General features: G+C 59.0%; 1 protein-coding gene and 1 long non-coding RNA gene across 4 annotated transcripts; one reads left to right on the top strand and one right to left on the bottom strand.

Moving 5' to 3' along the window:
- Window positions 1-317: 317 nt before the first annotated feature.
- Window positions 318-2,637, bottom strand: LOC142403807 (uncharacterized). 2 transcript variants are annotated; one of them, XR_012773688.1, is made up of 3 exons: window positions 2,308-2,637; window positions 1,791-1,931; window positions 318-733 (listed from the first exon to the last, which is right to left on the bottom strand). It is a non-coding gene; the product is annotated as an uncharacterized LOC142403807 (long non-coding RNA). The 2 variants fall into 2 exon arrangements; XR_012773687.1 differs by lacking the exon at window positions 2,308-2,637 and having other exon boundaries at window positions 1,791-2,266.
- A 13,728-nt stretch (window positions 2,638-16,365) lies between these two features.
- On the top strand, window positions 16,366-23,708 carry PRX (periaxin). 2 transcript variants are annotated; one of them, XM_075490078.1, is made up of 6 exons: window positions 16,366-16,419; window positions 16,605-16,800; window positions 19,697-19,804; window positions 19,890-20,013; window positions 20,090-20,277; window positions 21,068-23,708. In XM_075490078.1, the coding sequence occupies exons 3-6, from the start codon at window positions 19,799-19,801 to the stop codon at window positions 23,456-23,458; spliced, it is 2,709 nt and encodes a 902-aa protein (XP_075346193.1). In that variant the 5' UTR covers window positions 16,366-16,419; window positions 16,605-16,800; window positions 19,697-19,798; the 3' UTR covers window positions 23,459-23,708. The 2 variants fall into 2 exon arrangements, with proteins under 2 accessions (XP_075346193.1, XP_075346194.1); XM_075490079.1 differs by lacking the exon at window positions 19,697-19,804 and having other exon boundaries at window positions 16,372-16,800; window positions 19,890-20,277.
- Window positions 23,709-24,106: the final 398 nt, after the last annotated feature.

Below are 24,106 nucleotides of genomic sequence, written 5' to 3'. Positions count from 1 at the left end.
GCCGCCCCACAGCATAGGGGAGCATGCCCAAGGATGGTGCCAAGTCTCTTGCTCGGCCTCTGCTCCGCCATCTTCCCCCTCCGTTCCCGTGCTGCGACGGGCTCCCCAGGGCAACAAATGGCCCCGGTCCCTCTCGGCCCCAGGCTCTCCCCACCACACAGCCCTCGCTGCCGCACCTGCGGGGCACCCGCTGGAGACAGAGCCAGGAGCCTCCAGGCACAGGGCTGGCCCCTGACCCTCAGCATGCTTAACGACCCACAGGGAAACCTGGCCGGGGGGATCTAGGGAGCACCACCAGACGCTTACAGCAAGACCGCTGAAAAACAAAAATCCCAAATTCCATTTCAGCACATGAAAAAAACAGCACAGCAGAAAGTACAGGAATTCAGTCAGAATAAGGGATAGGAGAGTAGTTGAGCTAAAGGAGGACTCTAGGGAAACAGGTCCGCTCGAGATACAGCGCATGCTTTAACAGCTACAGTGACTGCAACGCTTCAAATCACTATTAAGACCAAGTGATGGGATTTTGTACACCTTCTTCACCTAAAAGTGAACGCTCTTGCTGGTGTTGGAAAATGTCTCATCCCTTCCTTCCAGCACTGCTGCAGGGAGATTAACCTGTGAGGCTGCAGGACAAGGTCGGACCATCATCAGAATCTATGCTTACAGATCCACCACAACGGCTACAGCCCTCGCGCTGCTGCTGCACATCTTGCTTGCTCGGTCAAGAAAGCTGAAAGTGAAGTGTAAAACTTTAGAGAGTAACATGGAAAATAAAGAACAAATCTCAGTAATTCACTCTACACTAAAAAGGTGGGCGTATGTTTATATACATCCAATAACAATACTTACACTATAGAAGCATTTGAGTTTCCTTTTGCATTCATTTAACTTGCACAGCTGGGATACCATTAAATCATCTATCATCTCCAAAATGCACGGTTGTAATGGGACTGGGGGGGCGGGGGGGTGTTATGTAACTAGGAGGGACATCTGCCCAGCTGCGCTGCCCAAGAGAGACGCTACTGAAGCACCAGGGAAACACGCCATGGAAAGAGAGGCAGAAATAAAGTACTGCAGAGCACTCTGTCAAAATATTGGGGAAAACCCCGTAACATTCAGTTGCCTCTCTCTTTAAACATGGAGAACAAATATCTAACTGCTTAAATACACCTCATAAGTTGTATGCCACAGCTATTGGGCAGTTACAGTTTAAACAGTGCCAGTCACTTTGTAAATTACGCAATTTTAACTTCTGTTTAAAGTTTCAGTTATGATAGAAAAGTCAGTGAGATAAGAGATCCCTCAGATGGTCTCAGATGGTTTCACTGGGGGCGGGGGGGGGGGGGGGGGGGTGTCAAATCCCCAGTGCTGCAATACATCAGGCTACCAAAAGGGACTGGCAGATTTGCTAATGCTTTTGGCTGTACTGAAGCATGCGGAGGAACGCCTTTTTATCATATCTCGGCTGTTACGACTGAGAACCAAAGACCAGTGATGCCATCAACTTTTGGAAGACGTGCTGGGCTTGGGCCCCTGGAAGAAAATTGACTTTTTTTTTTTTTTTAAAGAGAGTGAAAAGTCTTGTTGCTGATGACTTCTGCTGGCACGTGCAGCCGCTCTGATGGGAAGTTCATCAAATGCAACTTCTCTGAGTGAGAAGGATTTCCAGTTGGGAAAATCTCTTTCCAACTGAAGTCAAAAAATTACACACTGTAGCTTCAGGAAAAAGGACCTTATTGAAGCAGTAACTCGCCAAAACCACATCAGGACTCATTGGCGGTACTTACAAGGCTGCTAAAGCTTCTTGGGAAAGCCTGGAAAACACATAGAATCGACACCCATTTGTCCCGTTTTGTCCACGTCTCTTCTTTGACCTTGATGGCTTTTAGTACAGATGCTAGGATCGCAGTAAGGTTTTTCAAGTACTGCTAGAAGATATTTTAAAAACTTACTGACTGAAAAAGCAGAAAGCTTTTACCATGAAAACAAAGGCTCTTTCTTCTGAACAGCTGAACTCTTACCAACAGTTTCTCTCCTCTTTTAGTACAAAATTATTTTCACAGTATCATTTAATAGTAAGCGCACAGAAACAGAAGATTACGCTTTCAGGAAGAGAAAAGAAACGGAGGGAAGTCAGCTTTGCATAGGCATGCTCCAGAACACGCCTTATTCTATTTGTAGTATTTGTGTTGAAATACTTCACAGAAAAAATATAGAAGGAGAGTTGGCACATTCTTCATGTTAACTTTAAAGTCCACGCTACAAGTACCTTAGGAAAAACGCAGGCACACATCGTACACATACCGTGTACTTGCAGACCACTACAGATGCTTTCCGTCTGTCTTGTACTTTCCTGGCAGAAGAAAGGGCAACCACGGCAAAATGGTGGCAGCTGACGTTCTGCTGAGAGAGGGAAAAAAACCTTTAGCATAAAGCTGGGTAGGAATCTAAAGCTTCCTTTTTTTGTGAAGGTTGGTGAAGACTACAACTGAGTGGAGGAAAAAGTGTTTTGCATCATCTTTGGTACAGTTGATGACACAGGCCGCTAGAGCTTTTGCAGTTTTTAGACAACCGTGCCTTTTTTTGACTCATGGGCAGCTTTGGTTTCACTAGAACCACTTTCATAGATACACGCAGGTGACACACACACACATACCTACGTACATTTTCCGAAGCTACAGACAGTCAAGACTTCCTCACCCCATACGTCCCAAGTTGAGCATTTTTGTTAAAGAGCACAGCAACCCATCTGTCCTTGTGAACTGCCTCCTTGCAAAAAAGGAGTTATTTTTTGCAGGCCGTTTCTCCAAACGGTCAAGTCCTTCTCAAACTGCAGTTGTGCCACCAAACCTGCCTAGGGTCCCTCCCAGCTTTTGACTGCCCTAACATTTAACAGTCACACGCTCTAGCCCGTCTTCCAACAGCAAAAAGACGGCACGCCCTCAAACCCAGAGCACAACCCTCCAGATGGCCACACGCCCCTTGCTGTTTTGATGAGGAGCCACTGAGCATCCCCGCGAGCACAGCTGCACGTGCAAGATCAGTTTCACCTACGCTGATTTCAGTGGATGTAGTTTCTGAAGCTTTACACTGAAAACCATATCTTGACACTTCGCCACAGTAGAAGCGATCCATAACTAGAACCCCAAAAAACCTAGAAACACCACTTGCAATCCCACAGCAGCGACAGCTTCAGAACATTTTTTTACATAAAACTCCTAGACTGAAGGCTCCACGTAACACACACGCACAGCACAGCATGCCATCAACACTCTAATGAAAAAAAAAATTGAATAAAAATCAAGTTGAAATGTCAGTTTCCATCACATTTCACTCATTCTATTTTTACTGGCCTCTAGGTGCTCAAAAATTAACTATACTGACACCACAGATTACTAAAAATGTAGTTGTGCATATAAAAATAAGAGGCTCTTTCCAACTTGCCCATAAAATTAGTCTGAACAAACAGAAGAGAAACACTTGACCCTGAAGAAGGTAACAGGCAGCTCTTCATTTCTCCTAGATGAAAGTTCATTCTTTTACCCAAAAGGAAAACATTCGTAACTGCCAAGGGACCAATTCAGGAACGAGGCACGCTCTGTTAACCGCAAGTTTTCATCAGCTTTTCTGCACTGGCAGCAGATTTGCCTTTTCTCTGGGTTTCACGTGGAGTATCTGTAGCGTCCCTGAACTCGCAAAGGTTTCTCCCCGCTCCCCCAGCCCCATACGCGCCATTACCTGAGCAGCAAGCGGGATCCACCACGCAGGATTTTCTTCACGTGACGCAGAAGGTGACACTGGGAAAAGAGGAGGCAAAAAATGATCCTGTTTGTCACACCTAGCCAACGGGGAAAACACAGGGGAGGGTTCTGCCAGAGGGGCCCTGCGGGGCCAGGCCGTGCACCCCGAGAGCTCCAACCAACCAGCCCCTCTCCCCTTTGCCAGGTACCAGGGAGACACCGCCGCCTCGTGCGGCCGCCTCGCCCGCGCCCCCTCGCAGCGGGGCTGCCCCAGGAGAGCCGGGGCACCCCCACCTCACTTCCACCCCCAGGAACGGGACTGGGAGACACCCTCCATGCAGGGAGAGGTGCAGGGCGTGGACCTGAGGGAAGAGGCCAGGCTCCCCGCTGCCAGAAGGACCACTCACCTCCCTGCTGCTCAGAGCCGCTTGCTGGGGACAGCCCTGCCTGCGCCCGGCCGCTCTGCAGCCCTGCTGGGAGCGCAGTCCGGCCAACGGATGCTCCGGCGAACAGGCGCTCCAGCTCATGGCAGCTCCCACTCATTACAGCCACAGGTAACCTTGCCTCTGGCTAAGACATGCTCCACACAGCGGACACCCCATCTCCTTCCAGCTCCTCCTTGCCACAGTTCTGGCTAGCTGAAGCTCCAGCTCTGCACCAAAGCTCCGCTTCATTTCAGCTCCTTCTCCTTACCAGCTCCAGCTATTTGCAACAGCCTGGGCTTTGGACAAGGTCGGAAAGCAGTCACTGTCAGAACTTAAATATTACTATTAAACATCACAGCTGTACGCTGTGGAAATACCGATTAATTAGTTTGTATGATTAAGTACTTAAGAACTATTCTCAGCAGCATACAAAGAAGAGCTGGGCTCCAAGAGGGCGTGCAGGGTCTGAAAAGCACCCTTCCCCCCCAGAGACCACCTCAGACCTTGAGTCTGGCCCGGGGCATGCCGGCCTCCCGAACTTTGGGGTCCGACGCAACCAGACCCCCACCTCCAGGGAGGGTCTGTGCACCCTGCCCACCCTCCGCTTTCCCCCGCAGCCCCCAATGCCCTCCCACCCCCCTGCCCAAACAGCCAAACTGGCTTCTGCTTTGGGCCCCCAAACCAGCTCCCATTTCTGAGCCCACAAACCCACCTGCTCAGCCTGTTCTCGAGGCCCAAAAATGCAGCACTTCACCTCTGCTCCTCAGCCCAAAAACAAACCACTTGGTCACCTCTGGCAGGTCCTGAAAACGCGTGACTCAAGCTGTTTCTGAGCCCCAAAATCAGTCGCGTGAGCCTCTTTTCAAGGCCCGGGAACGCAAGACCTGCTCTCCATGTTCAGGCCCCAAACCAGCTCACCCTCTCTGCTTTCCGACCCCTTTGCAGTCCCCATGCGTGATGCTGCGGGGTGGGGGGAGCGGAGCCACCCGACAGCCCTGCACCCCCAGGGCCACACACGCAGTTTTGGGGAGCGCTTGGGCGCTGCGGAGGGCCCGGCCCCACACCTCTGTGGGGCCGCACCAGCACAGGCAGGGCATCGCTTTATTACGGCTGCTTCCGGCTTGCTTTCTCCAGCACCGGTTTGGGGGGCCGGGCCCGCACCCCAAACCCCCGCAGCCCAAAGCACCCCCGTGGGGAGCCGGGCCCAGCTGCCTCCAGGAACCCCTGCCAGCCGCAGCCGCGGCCCTTCCCCGCTCCTCCGGCCACCGGCACCCGCCCGGCACCGCAGGAGCCCCCCGGGCCGCCACTGCCCGACCTGTGCCGGGAGCAGCAGAGGCTGCCCAGCCCCAACAAGCAGCACCTGAGAGCCGCATGGGGCTGCCCCTACTCCCCCTGCTCGTACACGGGCTCAGCCCCAAAAAGCAGCACCTGAGAGCCGCATGGGGCTGCCCCTACTCCCCCTGCTCGTACACGGGCTCAGCCCCAAAACCCCCCGACAAACCCCAGGACAGCGCTTGGCCCAGGGCTGCTTTTTCCCCCGCCAGTCCCAAGAGAACAGAGCCTGTGCCCACCCCTATTTCATAGCGGGATGGGGAGCAGGACAGAGGACTGGAAAGAGAAAAGTAAGACAAGGGAGAAGACTGAGGTGCCGCCAGAGAATGAAAGGCCAAAAGAAAAGGTCAGAGAGGTAGAGAAATCAAAAACAATAGGGACAAGGAGCCCTGCAGAGAGATGGAGCAAGAAAATGCAGGGTCAGTGAGCAGGACAGAGCAATAGAGAGATGGGGGGGAAAGGAGAGGAAGAAGAACAGAGGGACATGATGGCGACAGGGCACAGGACATACAGACAGAAAGAGAGAAAAATGACAGGGAACAGGACAAAGGGATTGGGCAATAAAGAAAGGGTCAGATTTGTACAAAGAGACCAAGAAGGAAAAAGGAAAAAAAAGCCATGGGCTAGAGGACAGAGGCAGAGGAAGAGAAAAAAGGGCCACGGAGCAGGACAGAGAAGGAGAGAAAGGAAAAAACGGAGACAGGGCAGAGGGTCAGTGAGAGGACAGAGGTGGAGAAAGAAGCGTCGGGGCAGAAGGACAGAAAGATAAAAAAGACAGGAAGAAGGATGGGGGACGATAGAGAGAGGGGAAAAAGAAGGACAAGGAGCAGGACACAGATTGTCAGACAGGGACAGGGAGCAAGACCACGCTCTGGGTTACGCATACAGACCCTGCGGTGCACGCTGGCAGCCTGGCCTGCTGCGGACTACAAGGAGGGATCCTTCCTCACCCGGAGAGGCAGGCTCTCTCTTGCCTGCAGCGGGAGGCAGCTGCCGGCTGGCCGGCCTTCGATTTCTTCTTCTTTACCCTTCTCTGGCCTCTCCAGCTTCAGCCGCCGCAGCTCCTGTCCACAGTCAGCAAGCGCTCCGCCCGTCCCTTTTCGCCCCCACGCCGCGAGGAGAGCGAGGCCAGGCACAGACAACCCACGCAAGCCTGAGGCGGGTGCCGTCACCGGCAGCCCCAGGGGAGGAAGGGACAACCGCGGCCTCAGCGCAGCCTCTGGGAGAGGGAAAGAAGAAGCAGCCACTGTCATTACTGCAGACCGCCCCTGGCTGAAGCCTCTCCTTCCGCAGGAGCTTCTGGAGACACACGGAAGGCCAGCTTGCCACTGGCTTGGGGGCGACCTGGGGCTATGGGACAGGCTTCAGGGGAGGGGCTGGAGCTGGGGGCAGCTGTGCGGGGAGGGCAAGTGGGGCCAGGGGAGGCTCAGGGGGAGCTCTGGAACTGGGGAGACGCCCGGCATCTGCGCCTGGGGGGGTGTCCGCCTTCTTCCACTCTTCCCTTCTCTCAGCTCTCGGGCAACTCCCTGGGGCTGCCCTGAACCAGCTCGCCTCCAGCACACCGGCAGCCTGCCGCAGCGGGCAGTTGGAGGCTTCCCGTCCCGCAGCCAGCAGGCAGAAGACACCCCCGTGCCCGCCAAAGGGGCTCACTCGCCTTACTGGTGCCCCAGAACACCCGCCACCACCAAGACCCGCGCCCAGCGCGCCACCATGCCGCTCCCGGGCACCACGCATGCGCCAGCCACCTATGGCGTGCCGGAGGTGCCAGGGCCGGTGTCCAAACGCCGGGTGGCAGCACCGCGGCAGCAGCAGAAGCAGCAGCGCTGCTGCGCCCCTGTGCGGTGCCAGCGCTGCAGTACGCGCTGCGACCGTGCCGCAGAACCGGCAGCAGCAAGCACCCGGCGGGCGGCGCGGGCCCAAGGGCGGCACCGGCGCTGCAGTCCTGCGCTTCGCGCACTGAGCGCCCATCGGCAGCGTGCACGTGGGGCAGCGGCAGCGGCATTTCCTTACCAGGAGGCAGCATCGAGCGCGGCGGCGGCGCTTCGCAGGCACCGCAGCACCGCCTTGCCGTTACCGGTGGACGGCAGCAACAGTGAGCACGGCGGCACCCCCCCGCACATGCGCGGTGCCGGACCTGCAGTACCGCGTTTCCTCCGCCAGATGGCAGCAGTGAGCGCGGGTGCGCGGCCCACCGTGCCACGTGCCCGAGGCCAGTCCCTGCCGGCAGACGGCTGCCAGCCCCGGCAGGTACCTGGAGGCCAGCATGAGGCGAGTACGCACCCCAGCGTGCTGCACAGGGCAGCGGGGCTGTCTGGAAGCTCCCTGCCGAAAGACTACATCTCCCGGCATGCCCTGCGACCAACGTGCCCGACCACACGCTGGTTACCCCAGGACTACAGCTCCCAGCATGCTGCGGGCTGCTGCCTTCCCTGGGGTTTAACCCTGTGGGGACACCATCCCGTACGCCCTCCTCCCCTCACCAGCACCCACGGGAGCCTGCGGAGGCCGGCTCGCAGGGCCACGATTCCCAGCACCACCACCGGCTCCGCTTCGGGTCCGATGCTTCCCCAGCTGCCCCGCACCCCTCCAGCGCTGCCCACGTCTCCGCACGACCTGGAAGCGCTCCACCACCACCCCACTCCACCCTCCCCACACGCATCGGGGGGGAGGCTTTGTGGCGGGACTTTCGTCGGGACCACCCTTTTGCAGGACCCCAACCCAGGTGCTTCCCCAGCACTACCCCTACCCCCCGGTGAGCCCCAGTGCTCAGGCAGACCCGCATGTCCCTGTGCGGCCTCCCCCCTGTCCCAGTGCATCAGCTTTCCCCCATCCCCTCGGCTTCTGGGCCTCCCACGACCCCGGCGCCGCACCCTCCGCTCCTTGGCCCTAGTGCGGGTCTTCCTGGACCTGGTCGCTGTTGCCCCAGCCCCACCTCCCCCTTTGGGTCACCTTCCCTGGGATGTTCCCGGTCGCAGGGACCCCCACAGCCCCATTCACCTGTTCTGTGCTTGCAGTCTCAGTCCTGGTCCCAGCCTGTATTGCTCAGCACTGGCTGTGTTGTCCTGGACCTACCCTCATGGGGTGATGTGAACACCACACTCATGGCAGTAGCCCAGCTCAGCAGCCCACAGCCCCCAGCTGCAGCCCGGGGGACACAGGCACCATAGCCATCAGCCCTGCTGGCCACTCCAGAGGCTTGTCAGCCCCAGGCCCCGGGCCCAGAGCTGCATCCCACAGAAACATAGGCTATTGCCCTTGGCCCCACTGGGGACAGCTGTGGTGGCCGGGACAGCAGAGGGGTGCCCCAGCTCCTGAGGGCAGCTTGCCAAAAGCTAAAGGGAGAGTCCTGGGCTGCACAGGAAGAGAAAAGGGGATGAGAACAAAGGGAGAGCTCTGGAGTGCAACGGTGGGGTGGGAGGAAGCCATCAGCAGGTGACAAGGAAAACATAGGACTCTGAGGGCACAGACAGGTGAAGGGGGGGGGCCTGGGCCTTACAGAGAGGGAAACAGTTGACCCGAGAGCGCACCAAAAAAGCACTGGCAAAACTCTGGGATGGGAGGAAAGCTAAACAGGAAGTATTGTGGCATACTGTATGACAAACACAGGGCCTTGGGACACACAGAAGGACTTGGGGGGAACCTGAAATATGAATTCAGGAGTTCAGAGGGCTCCAGGGCACAGCCAAATACAAATTGGTGCACACCAAAAGGGCTCTGCAGCATGCCATGGGGCTCACTGTGGCTGATGGGAAGCAGCCTGCAGCCACCACCAGACCCTATGGAAACTCCCTCTCTCAGCACCGTTTGTGCTGGCCCCAGACCTTCACCCTTATCTCGAGTACTGTACGTGGTTGCCCCTCAGTGACCTTGTTGCGAATGAAGAGCTCACAACCCGTATTCCTTCAGATCCTCCTCTCTGTCCCCTCTGTCCACGCTTGCCCCAGGCCAAACAGCCCAGACCAGCCCTTGCCACGCTCCAGCCTCACTCGCCCCTCACCTGCCCAACACACAGGGCTCTCCCCCCACTAACTGGCACCGACTCAGCCGAGGGACCCCACGCCCAAAGCATGCTTTCAGGCAGGCTCACGTGCCTGCCTCCCCGCAGCTCCAGCGTGTCTGCATCTGCAAGAGCAAGGGTGCATGCACAGGCCCAGAATGAGGAGCAATCTTGGGTTCCATTACTGTATTTTACTATTGTTTGTGCGCTATTCCCACCCAGACCTTCATATGTGCATACCTAACCCAAAAATCTCTTAGCCCTTAGCACCTTCAGTCACTCAAAGCACTTAGGTTTTTCCCCTCTCTCACAACTTACTTGCTCTTTCCTTTCTTCTTGTCACACCTCCTCGGCCCCTTCTGTACATTCTCCCTTAAAACAACACGACCGAAATCAACAAAATGGGTCAAGCAGCTGTCTTCAAGTTGATGCCTCTGATAGGATTATCCTACAAACAAATCAAACTACTAAGGTCATTGGACAATTCTAGTTTTAGAGCATTTTTCCAAAGCTTTAAGTGTGGTTCCCTGCTAGGTTATGTGAAAAAAAGCTTGTCTCCATTATCTCCAAGTCACACGGAGGCACTGTGCCAGGTAAGGCACCCCAGTGACCCAGCCAGAGAAACAGATTCCCTGCCCTGGCTCCTCCCAGAGCTGTCCCTGCAGAGCCATCAGCCCCATGCTACGGGGCGACGCTCGTCACAACCAGTAGACGGGAGCGGCTTTCCGGATCACCACACAGCCTGAGAAAGGTTGCTGGCTAAGGATATGGGACGCACGTGGGGACCGCACAGGATGTACTATGGTATGTTTACGGGAGGAACCAGAGGTGGGGAAGGGGAGGTATCGGAGGAGTTTGGGGAGGAACAAGCATCAGAAAAGAGAGGGACAAGGGGATAAAAAGGGCTGGTGGCATGCAAATAGGTTGCTGGTCAGAAGGATTGTCTGGCCATGCCCTGTGCCTGATCAGCAGAGTCTCCTGTCTTCTCATTAACTCCATCTCTAGGTATTTTCGTGAGTGAAAGGTTCTCTGGTTTTGTGTGCATGTGTGTGCGAGGGCTGAGGCCGAGGGGCAGGGCCAAGTTGTGGGGCCTAGGCTGAGCGGCTGAGCTGCAGCCTCGTCCCTGGAGCTGGGCAGGCATCCTAGATGGCATAGAAAGGAACAAGAACACTCTTTTTTGGGAACGGAGATCTTAGGAGAGGTGCGATTGCAACAATGCTAGTCCAAAGGGGGCTTACAGAGCTAAAAGTGAGCTGCTTGGAAGGCATCGTGACAGTAGCAGAGGGCTTCTGAGAGGGACAGACACAAGAAGGCTCAAGGACACAACAAAAAAGTCCAGAGGGGATTTGAACAGACTACAGATGTCCTCAGGGGACCAGGGACTGAACAGAGGTGTCCTAGCTAGCACAGAGGACAACATGAGCGTTCTGGAGATGAAAGATGTCATCGGGAATGGTTCTCAGGAGCAAGAAGGGTGCAAATTGCGCTACAGAGCTACAGAGGGCCGTGGGGCACGAGGACAGCCTTAAGGAGGCACGGTGACGGCAGAAGAAGGGTGCCGAGAGTGAGTGACAGAAGGCGGCTCTGGCACGCAATGCAAAACCCAAGAGGGTGTCCCCGCAATGTCCTCAGGGGATGAGCGACTGAATGGAGACATCCTAGATGGCAGTGAATAAGGTAAGGGAGCTGTGGGGCACAACGAAAGCCTGAGGAGGGGCTCTGTCCAAATAAGAGAGAGACACAAAGAGGGCTGCAGAGCTCGAAGGGTGCCGTGGGGCACAAGGACAGTCTCGGGAGGCGTCGTGACAGGAACGAGGGGGCTCCGGGGGAAACGTGGACAACGAGTCAAACACAGGATTGCTGACACAATGAGGTACTCAGGAGGGGATCTGAACAGAGTAGAGATGTCCTCAGGAAACCAGGGACCGAACAGAGGCATCCGACACGGCGGACGGAAGGCAAGAGTGCTCTGAGGGAAAATGAAAGCCTGAGGAAGAGTTGTCTCTGAATAAGATACAAAGCCTGCTGCAGAACTAAAGGATGGCCATGCAACACAAGGGCGCTCACAGGAAGCGTCGTGACAGAAACAGAGGGGTGCCGAGACAGCCAGAGAGACAGAAGGCAGCTTGAGGACACAAAGGTACTGGGGAGGGGATTTGAACAGAGCACGGATGTCACAAGGGAGACACTGACCCACTGGAGGTGAGCAAGATGGAGGAGAGGACAAAAAGACTGCTCTGAGGAAGAGGGAGGAGATGTTCTTACAAAGCGAGAGGGGTACAAATTACACTTCAGAAATAATAGCATGCCGAGGAGACCCTCTAAAGCCTCAGGATGAATGGAGAGAAGAGAAAAAAATAAAAGACAGAAAGAAAATTTAAGAAGCAACAGGGTATGTGACAAGAAAGACAATTAAAAAAACAGGGACAGACAGCTCGATTAATAGTCAACATAGAAATAAAACTGAAAAAGCAAAAGGGTACAAGGCAGAGGAGAAAAAATTTAAAAATAGGGATAGTAAACTAGATAAAAGTAGGCATAGAAAAAAATTGAAAAACAAAGGCCTTAAAGGAAGAAAACAATAAAATATAGGGACAGCAAACTACATAAACAAAGACACAGAAGCAAAATTTTAAAAGGGACAGGGTATGGCACAGACTAGCATGAAATAGAAAATAAAGACAGTGAACTGGATACAAGTAGATAGAGAAAAAAATTCAAAAGCAACATGACACAGGAAAGTCTGGAAATAATAAAAAAATAGGGTTAGACAGCTGGGTAAAAGTAGACAGAAAAAAATTGTGCTGGTGGTGCGCTCTGTCGGGGACGGCAGGGAGGGATCCTTCCCGGCTGTGGGGACCGGCTGTTCCTTGCTGGAGGCAGCTGCCTGGGGAAGCCCCTTCATTTCACTCCTCAGCCAGCTCCCACAGGCAGGCATGCCTGGGCAACCCCCTCCCCACTTAGAGCCCCTCAGCACAGCAGGGCCAGCCCCCATCCTCAGCCCTTTTTAAACCCTGGGCCCAGCCCCATCCTCACCTCATGGGTCCCACCTGTGCTGCCCCGGGCCACAGCTGGAGCCCATGGGGAACAGGGGGCCAGTTACCCCAACCCTCACAAGCCAGACACAGCCAGCAACCTGGCACAGGCATGGGCAGACACCACCACCAGGTTGGCACTGCTGTGGGCAGATGCTGCCACCAAGCTGGCACCGGCCTGGCAGACTTTATTTTACAGCGCAAAGCCAAGGTTGGCCTCTAAACAAGAAAACATGTGAAACCATCCTTACAGGATGCCAGTCCAGTGGTGTCCATGACATCTCTCACAGCCTCCCATGTAATAGACAGCTCCCCTGTCCGGGACCATGTTTTGCATGTCCCAGGCCCTCCCCGCACCCATGTTGAAAATCAAACACAACAATTAAGGACTCTGCTTCATCACCTCAGCCTCCAAAAGAAGCTTCCTTCCTCTGCTGACTGTCAACACAGATATCCTCGTGCTCTTCCTTTAATGTGGGCTGGCCTTGGGTGCCTGTACTGCCAAAGGAAGAGAAAATGATCATGCTCTTGTAACGTGCTCCATCATCCTCTTGTTCTTCAAGAAATCAAAAGAAAGCTACCGTCCCCATTGCTACATAACAGAAATTTGAGCAGGAGACAGCTGAGCCCATCCCCCAAAAGGAAAACTCTGCTATGACCCTGCTTTGCCTTCTGGCAACCCGCCATCGGTGTGCCCCAAACAGGCGAGGTCCCCTGCGGGCTGGCATCCGGCACAACAACCAGGGGAGGTCCCATTCGGGCTGGTGTCCGCCACACACAAAGGCGAGGTCCCCTGTGGGCTCTCATCTGCCACACACAGGTGAGGTCCCCTGCGGGCTCGCATCCGTCATAAACAGGCAAGGTCCCATTCGGGCTGGCATCTGCCACAAACAAACAACGACCTGTTTAGGCTGGTGTCCGGCACACACAGGCGAGGTCCCCCTTCGGGCTGGCGTCCAGCACACGCAGGCACAGTCCCACTTCGGGCTGGTGTCCGGCACGCACAGGCGCAGTATCCCAGGACCTCGCCTGTGTATGCCGGATGCCAGCCCAAATGAGGACCTCGCCTTTGTATGCCGGACGCCAGCCCAAATGTGGACCTCGCCTGAGTTTGCTGGACACGAGCCCAAACGGGGACCTCGCCTGTGTGTGCCAGACCCTGCAGCTCGGCTGCTCGGCCACTCAGCCTCGGCCCTGCAGCTCGGCCGCTCGGTGCTCGGCCCTGCAGCTCGGACGAGGGGTGGAGCTGCAAGGCCTAGCGGCCAAGAGGCTGAGCTGCCGAACTGCACAGCCGAGCGGCCAAGCAGCTGAGCTGTGGGGCCAAAGCCGAGCAGCCGAGCGGCCAAGCCGACACTGAGTGGCCGAGCGGCTGAGCTGCGGGGTCGAGGCCGAGTGGCCAAGCTGCGGGGCCGAGGCCAAACGGCCGAGTGGCCAAGCTCGGAGTTGAGGCCGAGGGGCCGAGCGGCCGAGCTGCGGGTCTGAGGCTGAGTGGCCAAGTGGTCAAGCCGAGGCCGAGCGGCCGACCTGCGGTGCCAAGGCTGAGTGGCCAAGCCGCCGAGCTGCAGGGCCAAGGCTGAGCGGCTGAGCTGCAGGGCCGAGGCTGAGCGGATGAGCTGCAGTGCCGAGGCCAAGAGCCGAGCCGACACTGAGTGGCCGAGCAGCTGAGCGGCCAAGCTGCGGGCCAAGGCCAAGCGGCCCAGCGGCCAAGCTGCGGAGTCGAGGCCGAACGGCCGAGCTGCACGTCTGAGGCCGAGCGGTCGAGCCGCACGTCTGAGGCCGAGCAGTCGAGCCGAGGCCAAGCGTCCGACCTTCGGTGCCAAGGTCGAGCAGCTGAGCCTCCGAGCTGCAGGGCCGAGGCCAAGCGGCCATGCAGCTGAGCTGCGGGGACAAGGCCGAGCGGCCAAACTGCAGGGCCCAGCGGCCAAGTGGCCGAGCTGAGGCCGAGTGGCCGAGCAGCCGAGCTGCCTAGCTGTGGAGCCAAGGCCGAGCAGCAAAGCAGCCGAGCTGTGGGGCCGATGCCGAGCGGCCACAAGGCTGAGCAGCCGAGCTGTGGGTCCGAGGCTGAGTGGCTGAGCCAAGGCCGAGCAGCCAAGCAGCCGAGCTGCGGGGACGAGGCCGAGTGGCCGAGCTGCAGGGCCCAGCAGCCAAGCGGCTGAGCTGAGGCCGAGCGGCCGAGCAGCCGATCTGCAAGGCCAAGGCCGAGCGGCCAAGCTGCAGGGCCGAGCTGCAGGGAAGAGTGGCCAAGTGGCCAAGCTGCTGGGCCAAGGCCAAGCACTTGGCCACTCAGCCCTGCAGCTCGGCCTCGGTCCTGCAGGTCGGCTTGAGGAGCTCAGCCTCATCCCTGGAGCTCGGCTTAAGGAGCTCGGCCTCATCCCTGGAGCTCGGCTTGAGGAGCTCCGCCTCGTCCCTGGAGCTCGCCTTGAGGAGCTCGGCCTCGTCCCTGCAGCTCGCCTTGAGGAGCTCCACCTCGTCCCTGGAGCTTGCCTTGAGGAGCTCGGCCTCATCCCTGGAGCTTGCCTTGAGGAGCTCCACCTCGTCCCTGGAGCTTGCCTTGAGGAGCTCGGCCTCATCCCTGGAGCTTGCCTTGAGGAGCTCGGCCTCGTTCCTGGAGCTCAGCTTGAGGAGCTCAGCCTCGTCCCTGGAGCTCGGCCTCATCCCTGGAGCTCAGCTTGAGGAGCTTGGCCTCGTCCCTGGAGCTCGGCCTTGTCCCTGGAGCTCGGCCTTGTTCCTGGAGCTCGGCCTCATCCCTAGAGCTCGGCTTGAGGAGCTCGGCCTCATTCCTGGAGCTTGGCCTCATCCCTGGTGCTCGGCTTGAGGAGCTTGGCCTTGTCCCTGGAGCTCAGCGTCGTCCCTGGAGCTCAGCTTGAGGAATTCAGCCTCATCCCTGGAGCTCGGCCTCGTCCCTGGAGCTCGGCTTGAGGAGCTCAGCCTCGTCCCTGGAGTTCAGCTTGAGGAGCTCGGCCTCATCCCTGGCGTTCGGCCTCATCCCTGGAGCTCGGCTTGAGGAGCTCGGCCTCGTTCCTGGAGCTCGGCCTTGTCCCTGGTGCTCGGCTTGAGGAGCTTGGCCTTGTCCCTGGAGCTCAGCGTCGTCCCTGGAGCTCAGCTTGAGGAACTCAGCCTCATCCCTGGAGCTCGGCCTCGTCCCTGGAGCTCAGCTTGAGGAGCTCGGCCTCATCCCTGGCGTTCGGCCTCATCCCTGGAGCTTGGCTTGAGGAGCTCGGCCTCGTTCCTGGAGCTCGGCCTCGTCCCTGGAGCTCAGCTTGAGGAGCTCAGCCTCGTCCCTGGAGTTCGGCTTGAGGATCTCTGCTTGAGGAGCTCGGCCTCGTCCCTGGAGCTTGCCTTGACGAGCTCAGCCTCCTCCCTGGAGCTCAGCCTCAGGAGCTCGGCTTGAGGAGCTCCTGCAGCTCCACTCGGCCCTACAGCTCGGCCACTCGGATTCAGCAGCTCGGCCGCTCGGCCTGGGCCCTGCAGGTTGGCTGCTTGGCTGCTCAGCCCTGTGGCTTGGCCTCGGCCCTGCGGCTAGGCCACTCGGCCTCGGCCCTACAGCCCTGTGGCCCTACAGCCCTGTGGCTCGGCCTCGGCCCTGCGGCTCGGCGCATGCGCAGCTCCCGATCTGCAGTACTGGCTTTTGGCCGCCGAGCGGCAGCAGCGAGCGCGTGGATATCCTCTACTGCGCATGCGCAGCTCCGTAGCTGCAGTGCCGAAATTTGGTTGCCGGGTGGCAGCAGCGAGGTCTGCAAAGCGCACCATCGCGCATGCGCGGCTCCCGAGCTGCAGCACCGGCTTTTGGTCAGCGCGCGGCAGCATCGCCTCACGAGTCTTTTAGGAGTATTCGGCAGTTTGAGAAATAACCGATCCCTCAGCCCCGTTCACACCATCCCAAGACGGTAACTGCTTCCTGGGGTACCGGGCTTGTGTCTCTCTGCCCTTGTCCCACGCACGGCCCAGGCAGTGATGTGCATTGCCTCTCTACCAAAACGCATCCAAGTGGCTCGAGCATTTCAGCCCTTTGCATTTGACTGCTTTGAGTCCGGCGGCTGTTCCTGTCTGTGCCTCCCACCCCATTCCCTAGGGAGGAGAAGCAGCACAGGGAACCTGTGGAACAGGTTCCCCCCCCCCCCCCCCCTGCTGAGTAAGCCCCAGGGATTGCTGTAGCGGTCTGCATGCGGCACCAGGGTCGTGGGACTGACAGCAGCCACCCACCAGATGCTGGAGAGACACTTAAACAAAAAAAAAAAAAGGCAATACAGATGGCACCCTGAAGGCAGGTGAGAAAAGACTGAAAGCTGCTTTGTGTGAGGGAGCAGCTATGGTTATCAGGAGACAGCACATCCAGGCACACCAGATGCAAGTGGCTGATCTGCCACTGAGGGATATGCTGGTGATCCTTGGGCTTTGTTGTGTCGTTTGCGCCTTTCCTCACCTCTGTGCTGTCAGTAACCTGCTCTCCTAATCCTGCATACACACAAGGCTTCCTGTGCAGGGCTTGCCACTTAGATAAGAGACGTTAGTCACCCCCCTGCCGTCCAGCGTGCAAACTGGTTAGACCTGAATCAGGGAAAGCGAAGAGGTTACATGTCCTCAGCAGGTGACCGTAGAGCCCTGGATGTTCCACCTTTGCTCTGTACCGCACCGTCATTACATGGTTTGACCCCTTTGCCAAAGCCTGCAAGGGGCCCTGCTTCCTTCCAGAGTGCCCCAGGGTTCTTGCCTTGCACTGCATCCATTTTGGGGTTCATTGGAGCTCCTGAGCTCGGCCGGGACTCCTAAGGGAATTTTGGGGAGTACCACAAGGGGTTTGGGGGGGGACTGAGACCTCTAAGGGAGTTTGGGGTGGTCCAGGGCCCCCAGCAGAGTTTTGAGGGTCCCCAAGATCGTGCAGTGCTTGGAAAGGCAGATAATACATGCGTGCCCCCTCAGTTGCTGAATCCGGCCCCCAGCAGAGTTTTGAGGGTCCCCAAGATCGTGCAGTGCTTGGAAAGGCAGATAACAAATGCGTGCCCCCTCAGTTGCTGAATCCGGCCCCCACCCTGCGCCGAGTGGCACCAGGTGTTTGCATGGGGAAGGGATGTCAGTGGGGCACCCATGGGTGCTTGGGGGGGGCAGCATGCAGCACCCCTGGGTGCTCAGCCCTGCTGGGGGGTCTTGCAGCACCCCTGAGTGGTGAGGGTGCTTTGCAGCACCCCTGAGCATTTGGGGGGCCATGCAGCACCCCTGGGTGCTCAGCCATGCCTGGGGGACCCTGCAGCAGCCCTGGGTGCGGGGGAGAGCTCAGCGTGCCGGTATCCACCTCACCAAGGCTTGGGATAGATACAGCGGGTACTGCCGAATTCCCTGGGGCCTCCGCGCCGCCCCGCTGTCAATCGTTCCATTCATGAGTCCACCCACACCCATGGGTGCTGCCGGCAGGGATTGCTGAGTCAGCACATTGCTCAGCTGCTTGGGGAGGACCCAGGCATTTGGGCTCCCCTGGGGGTGCTATGGGAGTCCCTGGGGAGCTATGGGGGTCCCAGGGGTGCTTTGGGGGTCCAAGGGTGCTACGGGAGTCCCTGGGGTGCTATGGGGGTCCCAGGGGTGCTTTGGGGGTCCAAGGGTGCTATGGGAGTCCCTGGGGTGCTATGAGGGTCCCAGTGGTCCTTTGGGAGTCCCAGAGGTGTTATGGGTGTCCTAGGGGTGCTATGGGGGCCTCAGGGTCACTATGGGTGTCTAAGAGGTGCTTTGGGGGTCCTAAGGGTGCTACGGGGATCCTGGGGGTGTGATGGGTGTCTCAAGGGTGTTATGGGGGGATCCCGGGGTGCTTTAGGGTCCTGGGGGTGCTTTGGGAGTCCCAGGGGTGCTCTTTAGGGGTCCCATGGGGAGTCCCAGGGGTGCTACAGGGGTCCTGGGAGTGCTATGGTGGTCCCAGGGGTGCTATGGGGGTCCTAAAGGTGCTCTGGAGGTCCCAGGGGTGCTTTGAGGCTCCCATGGGGCATCCCGAGTGTGTTTTGGGGGTCATGGGGGTACTACAGGGGTCCTAAGGGTGTTATGGGGGTCCCAGGGGTGCTTTGAGGGCCCCGTGGGGGGGGTTCCAAGGGTGTTTTGGAGATCCTGGGGTGCTATGGGGGTCCCAGGGGTGTTATGGGGAGTCCCGGGGGTGCTTCCCTGCCCCAGCCCAGGGGTGCCACCCAAATCCTGCATGCCACCAGCTCAGTACCCATGTACCTGTGCATGCATGCACTCCTGCACACATGCACCCATGCACCCATGCTTCTGTGCACCCTGGCACCCATGCACCTGTGCACTCATGCACTCATGCATCTCTGCATTCATGCGCTCCTGCACCCGTGCACCCGTGCTTCTGTGCACCCATGCACCCATGCAGCCTGCAGATCACACAGGCAGACACCAACACCTGGAGCAAGGGCAGACCCGGGTGGGGGGCACAGTTTGCAGGATGCGTCCCCATCCCCTCCAGCTCCTCTCCCACTCGGCTCATCCCCAGCTGCTGAGCCGGGAGTCCATCACTGCAGCCGCAGGCCTAGCCAGCCGAACCCAGCCTTGCACCACCCTCTGTCCCACAGGATTTTGTGCTGAGTCTCCTGAATTCCTGGAATTCCCTTGGGGTGGTGGTGGGGGGAACCCAGGACAAGGGACCCCCTTGTCCCCCCAGTGTGTGGGTGGGTGCCAGCGGGAAGTTCGGGGTGCGATGCCAAAGCAGGGTGTCTCTGGCGCAAAGCTGGTGACCTTTGCTGAGTCGGCGTGGGATGGAGAGCCTGGATGCCTGGTTCTCTTTTAGGGGGGGCCCGGATGCCTGGGTCCCCCCATTCTGGTTGGGGGGGGGACACAACTACTTCCTAGCGGAGCGCTGGAGCAGGAAGGAGCTAGGAGGCGAGGGGGGTCTCGGTGGATCCCAGCGAAGAGGTTTTGGGGTGCAGGGTGGGAAAGGGGGGGACCCCCCACCCTAGGGCTACCTGCACTCTGCCTGCGGGTGTGGGGCAGGGGAGGAGGGGGCGGAGGGAAGGAGGGGAGGTGGGGGGCTGCTGTGGGGGGGTTGGGGGGCTGCAATGGAAACATTGGGGATCTGCAATGGGGGGTTGGGGGCTGCAATGGGGGGAGATGGAGGTCTGCAATGGGGGGTTTGAGGGCTGCAACGGAGTGTTGGGGGTCTGTGCCCCCCATTTGCAGGAGCCTGAGGTGCCGGAGCACCCCCAGCCCCTGCCTCTGCCTGTGTCCCCCCGGGGACCCCAGTGACACCCCCCGGAGGAGGGGGCCCCCCCCGTCCCCCCCATGGAGGTGAGGGCCGCAGTGGGCGGTGGGGCATGGCATGGAGCAGGGGGGAAGGGCCAGACCCCACCCCCACCGTCCCTCTGCTCCATAGGAGGACGCAGAGCTGGTGGAGCTGGAGACAGCACCCGAGGCTGGGGTGACGGGCATCACCGTGGCCTGTGACCGCCACGGCCTCTACATCACCAAGGCGCCCAAATCCCTGCGCATCCACCAAGGTGGGGAATCCCTGAAACCCACCCAGATTTGAGGTGGGGATGGCACTCAGGGTGACAGCCCATATGGCCCCTATAGGTGACCGGCTCCTCAGCGCCAGGGTTTTCTTCGAGGGGTCCCCCCCTGAGGACGTCGTGCGGGTGCTGGAGAGTGCCAGGTCCTGCAAGGTCTCGCTCTGCCTCCAGCGTCAGGCGCCCGGAACCCGCGTCCTCCTTGGCGGCACCAGCACCAGCAACGAGGGACACCAGGGGAAGGTGGCCAGGCTGGTAGGTCCCTATGGATGCAGGACAGGGATGCGGGATGCTGGGGGGGCCCTATGGATGCAGCAGGAGGGATGCAGGATGCTCGGGGGGGCCCTATGGATGCAGGACAGGGATGCAGGATGCTGGGGGGGCCCTATGGATGCAGGACAGGGATGCGGGATGCTGGGGGGGCCCTATGGATGCAGCAGGAGGGATGCAGGATGCTCGGGGGGGCCCTATGGATGCAGGATGCTGGGGGGGGGCCCTATGGATGCAGGACAGGGATGCGGGATGCTGGGGGGGCCCTATGGATGCAGCAGGAGGGATGCAGGATGCTCGGGGGGGCCCTATGGATGCAGGACAGGGATGCGGGATGCTGGGGGGGCCCTATGGATGCAGGTCCAGGAATGCAGGATGCTCGGGGGGGGGCCTGTGGATGCAGGACAAGGAAGCAGGATGCTGGGGGGGGCCTATGGATGCAGCACCACGGATGCAGGATGCTCAGGGAGTCCCTACGGATGCAGGACAGAGATGTGGGATGCTGGTGGGGCCCTATGAATGCAGCAGGAGGGATGCAGGATGCTCGGGGGGGCCCTATGGATGCAGGACAGGGATGCGGGATGCTGGGGGGGCCCTATGGATGCAGGTCCAGGAATGCAGGATGCTCGGGGGGGTCCTATGGATGCAGGACCAGGGATGCGGGATGCTCAGGGGGCCCCTATGGATGCAGCACCACAGATGCGGGATGCTCGGGGCTCCCTATGGATGTACGCCGGGTGCGGTGGGTGCCAGGTCCCATCTCCCCCACACCCAGAGCATCCCGATCCTGACACCCTCCAAGAAGCCGCTGCCAGCACCTGCCACAGTGAGCACGGCACCCGCCAGCGCTGTGGCTGTGGAGTTTGCCCTTCCCAAGCTCCCCAAGCTGGTGAAGAGCCAGAGCACTGCCAAACCGGCACCAACAGCCACATCCACCTCAGTGCTGTCAGCAGCAGAGCCCAAGCGGCCGCGTGCAACACCATCCCGGTTAACGGTGAAGGAAGCAGCGGCCAGCAAAACACCAGTGATGGAGGAGCCACCAGTGAAACCGGAGGTTCCTGGCATTGCTGCCAAGGTGCCGGTGGGTACCAGCACCCGGTTACCGGCCGTGGAGGTGGCAGCACCCAAAGTCACCGTGGGGCTGAGCCTCGCTGGTGCAACACTGCCAGCCACCCCTCAAGCCAAGGAGCCTGCATTACGGCTGCCGCGGTTGGAGGTGGCCGTGCCAGCATTGCCGCTGCCGGCAGTGATGCCGGAGCCCAGCACAACCATAAATCAACCCCAAATCAAGCTGGGGGAGGGAGACACCCCCGGAAGCAGCCGTAAGGGTGGGGGGAGCCCAGTGCCGAAAATCAAGCTGCCGAATTTCGGCACGGCCCCAGTAGAGGATGAGGAGGGATACGCCAGCACACGACGGGGGTTCGCCGGCATCCGTGTCCCCTCCATCGCCATTGCCGTCCCCAGTGCCGCTGTGGAGCTGGTCCCTGAGCTCGGCGTGCCCAAATCAGAGCCGGCCATAGCTGGTGGGCAACCACAGTTGGAGGTGAAGCTGCCGGTGCGGCGGTTGGAGTCGCCACCGGCAGCACTGTCTCAGTTGACCTTCCCGGCAACGGTGGTGCCATCCATTGATATCACTGTGCCGCGTGTTGGTGTGGGTTTGGCATTGCCAGCAGGTGCCAGTGCTGCAGCGGTGCCAGATGAGGGGGATGCCGCAGTGATGCCAGACGTGGCAGCTAGGTTTGCCAAAGGTCTCCGAAAGCTCAGCCTGGAGCTGGAGCCCACAGCTCCGCTGCCAGCAGTGGAAATCACCACCCCGGCACGGCTCACTGGGGACGTGCCAGCAACTGGCGCCAAACCCAAACCCCCCAAATTCACCCTGCCGCGGTTCGGGTTGTCCCTCACCAAGGGGGAGGGACAAACGGGCGCTGATGGCAACAGGTATCCCCTGGCATCCCAGGGCACAGCCGCACCAGCACCGCCCAGCATCGCCATCACTGGTCCCACAGTGGCGTTAGACCTGGCTTTGGGGACGGTTGGTGCCACCGGTGCCGGGGTCAAGCTGAAGGTCCCCAAATTATCCCTGGCACCTTTCGGTGTCAAGGATAGGGACAAGGGTGCTGGCAGTAAGGAGGGTTCCCAGGATGCTGGTGCACTGATGAAGCTGCCACGGTTGGGAATCAGGGGGTCAGGGGGGCACGATGGGAAGTCAGCAGAACCAGGGTCCCCTGGGACCCCCCGGCTTTGGGTACCACAGGTGGGCATCACCCTGCCGGCAACAGGCAGCCGACGTGTGCTGTCGTTGCCTAAACTCCCTGCTGGACCAGAGCTGGGTGGGGGGGTGAAGTTGCCAAAATTTGGGGGATCCAGCCCTGATATCCGCATCCGGGCAGACCCCAAAATGATGAGACGTGGGGGAAGCACCGAGAGCTTGAGCTTTGGCATGGCAGGAAGGAAGATGCTGGAGTCTCCCAGCACGATCCGGTTGAAGCTGAAAACCAGGGGGGCAACGGGTGATGGGGAGGTGCAACCATTGACCCCCAGGTTCACCGTCCCCACCGTGGGTTTCACCATGCCAGTAAAACAACGGGAGGATCCAGTAAGCCAGAAGATACCAAAACCCACCAGCATGCCAGCGTTGAAGGTGCCGGTGTTGGAGTTGGCACCGCCAGGGATGGATGGGATGGAGGAGACCACCAGGAAGGATATGGCACCGGGACGCCAGTCTAGGGTCAAACTGCCAAAATTCGGTGCAGGTTTTGCTGGGAGCGGGTTGGAAGGTGAGGGGAGGATGAGGATGGGCGGCGTGAAGAAGGCAGTGTTGGTGTTGGTGAAGCCAAAAGAGAAAAGAGAAGACAACCGTGTGGTGGACCCCCATCCCCACATCAACGGGGAAGCGGCAGGCAAGGCCCGGCGACGGCGGTGGGTGCCCAAGGTGGGTTTCTCCCCCGGGGGGTCCCCGCCAGAGCCTCCCATCACCCAACCCAAGGGGGGGAAGATGCGGTTACCCAACGTTGAGCTCTCCCCCGGGGACCCTGAATTCAACCAGCGGCCGGTGATGATGGAAGTCACTCCACGCTTCAATTTGGGGGGTGTCAGGGGTGAGGGGACCCCTAAATTTCAGCTGCCTAAGCTGGCGCTGAGTCCCCAACCCTGCGGTGAGCGGTGAAACCCCCCCACTGAGCACGGGGGTCTTTTGGGGACCCCCTGAAATGGTGATGGGGTGGTGGAGCACCACTTGCTCCCCCAGACACTCTTTAACCCCCTTGCCCCCCAAAAAATTCCTAATCCAGCTTTTTTCAGGGGGTGTTTGAAGCTTTTTTGACCATTTTCCAGGTGTTAACATTAACCAGGGAGGGCAGGGGACGGCGGCATCAAACCCCTCAGCCCCTTGCTCTTGGCTCAGGCAGAATAAATGTTAACCCCAAAAAAAGCTCTGAGTGTGTCTATGGGGTCTGGGGATGGGTTTTGGGGGACCAGGGATGGGTTTTTGGGGGCGGGGATGGGTTTGGGGGATCAGGTATGGGTTTTAGGGGACCAGGGATGAGTTTCAGGGGGCTAGGCCCGGGTTTTGGGGGGCTGGGTATGGGTTTCAGAGGATCAGGGCTGGGTTTTGGGGGACCAGGGCTGGGGTTTGGGGGTCTGGGAATGGATTTTGAGGGACCAGGGCTGGGTTTTGGGAGCTGGGATGGGTTTTGGGGGACCAGGGCTGGTTTTCAGGGGGTTCCTCCACCCAGGCTGCAGTCCAGTGTGCAGGGGAGTGGTTGCTCCTCATGGCAACATCAACAACAGAAGGTGTCGTCACAGCAATGCCGGA

Source organism: Mycteria americana, unplaced genomic scaffold (assembly GCF_035582795.1).
Source record: "Mycteria americana isolate JAX WOST 10 ecotype Jacksonville Zoo and Gardens unplaced genomic scaffold, USCA_MyAme_1.0 Scaffold_43, whole genome shotgun sequence".
NCBI lineage: Eukaryota > Metazoa > Chordata > Aves > Ciconiiformes > Ciconiidae > Mycteria > Mycteria americana.
This window is presented reverse-complemented; position numbering and strand designations above follow the sequence as displayed.

Bases quoted from the DNA above. Each gene is read 5' to 3' on its own strand.
- PRX (XM_075490078.1), top strand. The intron at 20,014-20,089 runs GTGGGGAATCCC...TGGCCCCTATAG, and splicing joins ATCCCTGCGCATCCACCAAG to GTGACCGGCTCCTCAGCGCC. The intron at 20,278-21,067 runs GTAGGTCCCTAT...CCCCACACCCAG, and splicing joins AGGGGAAGGTGGCCAGGCTG to AGCATCCCGATCCTGACACC.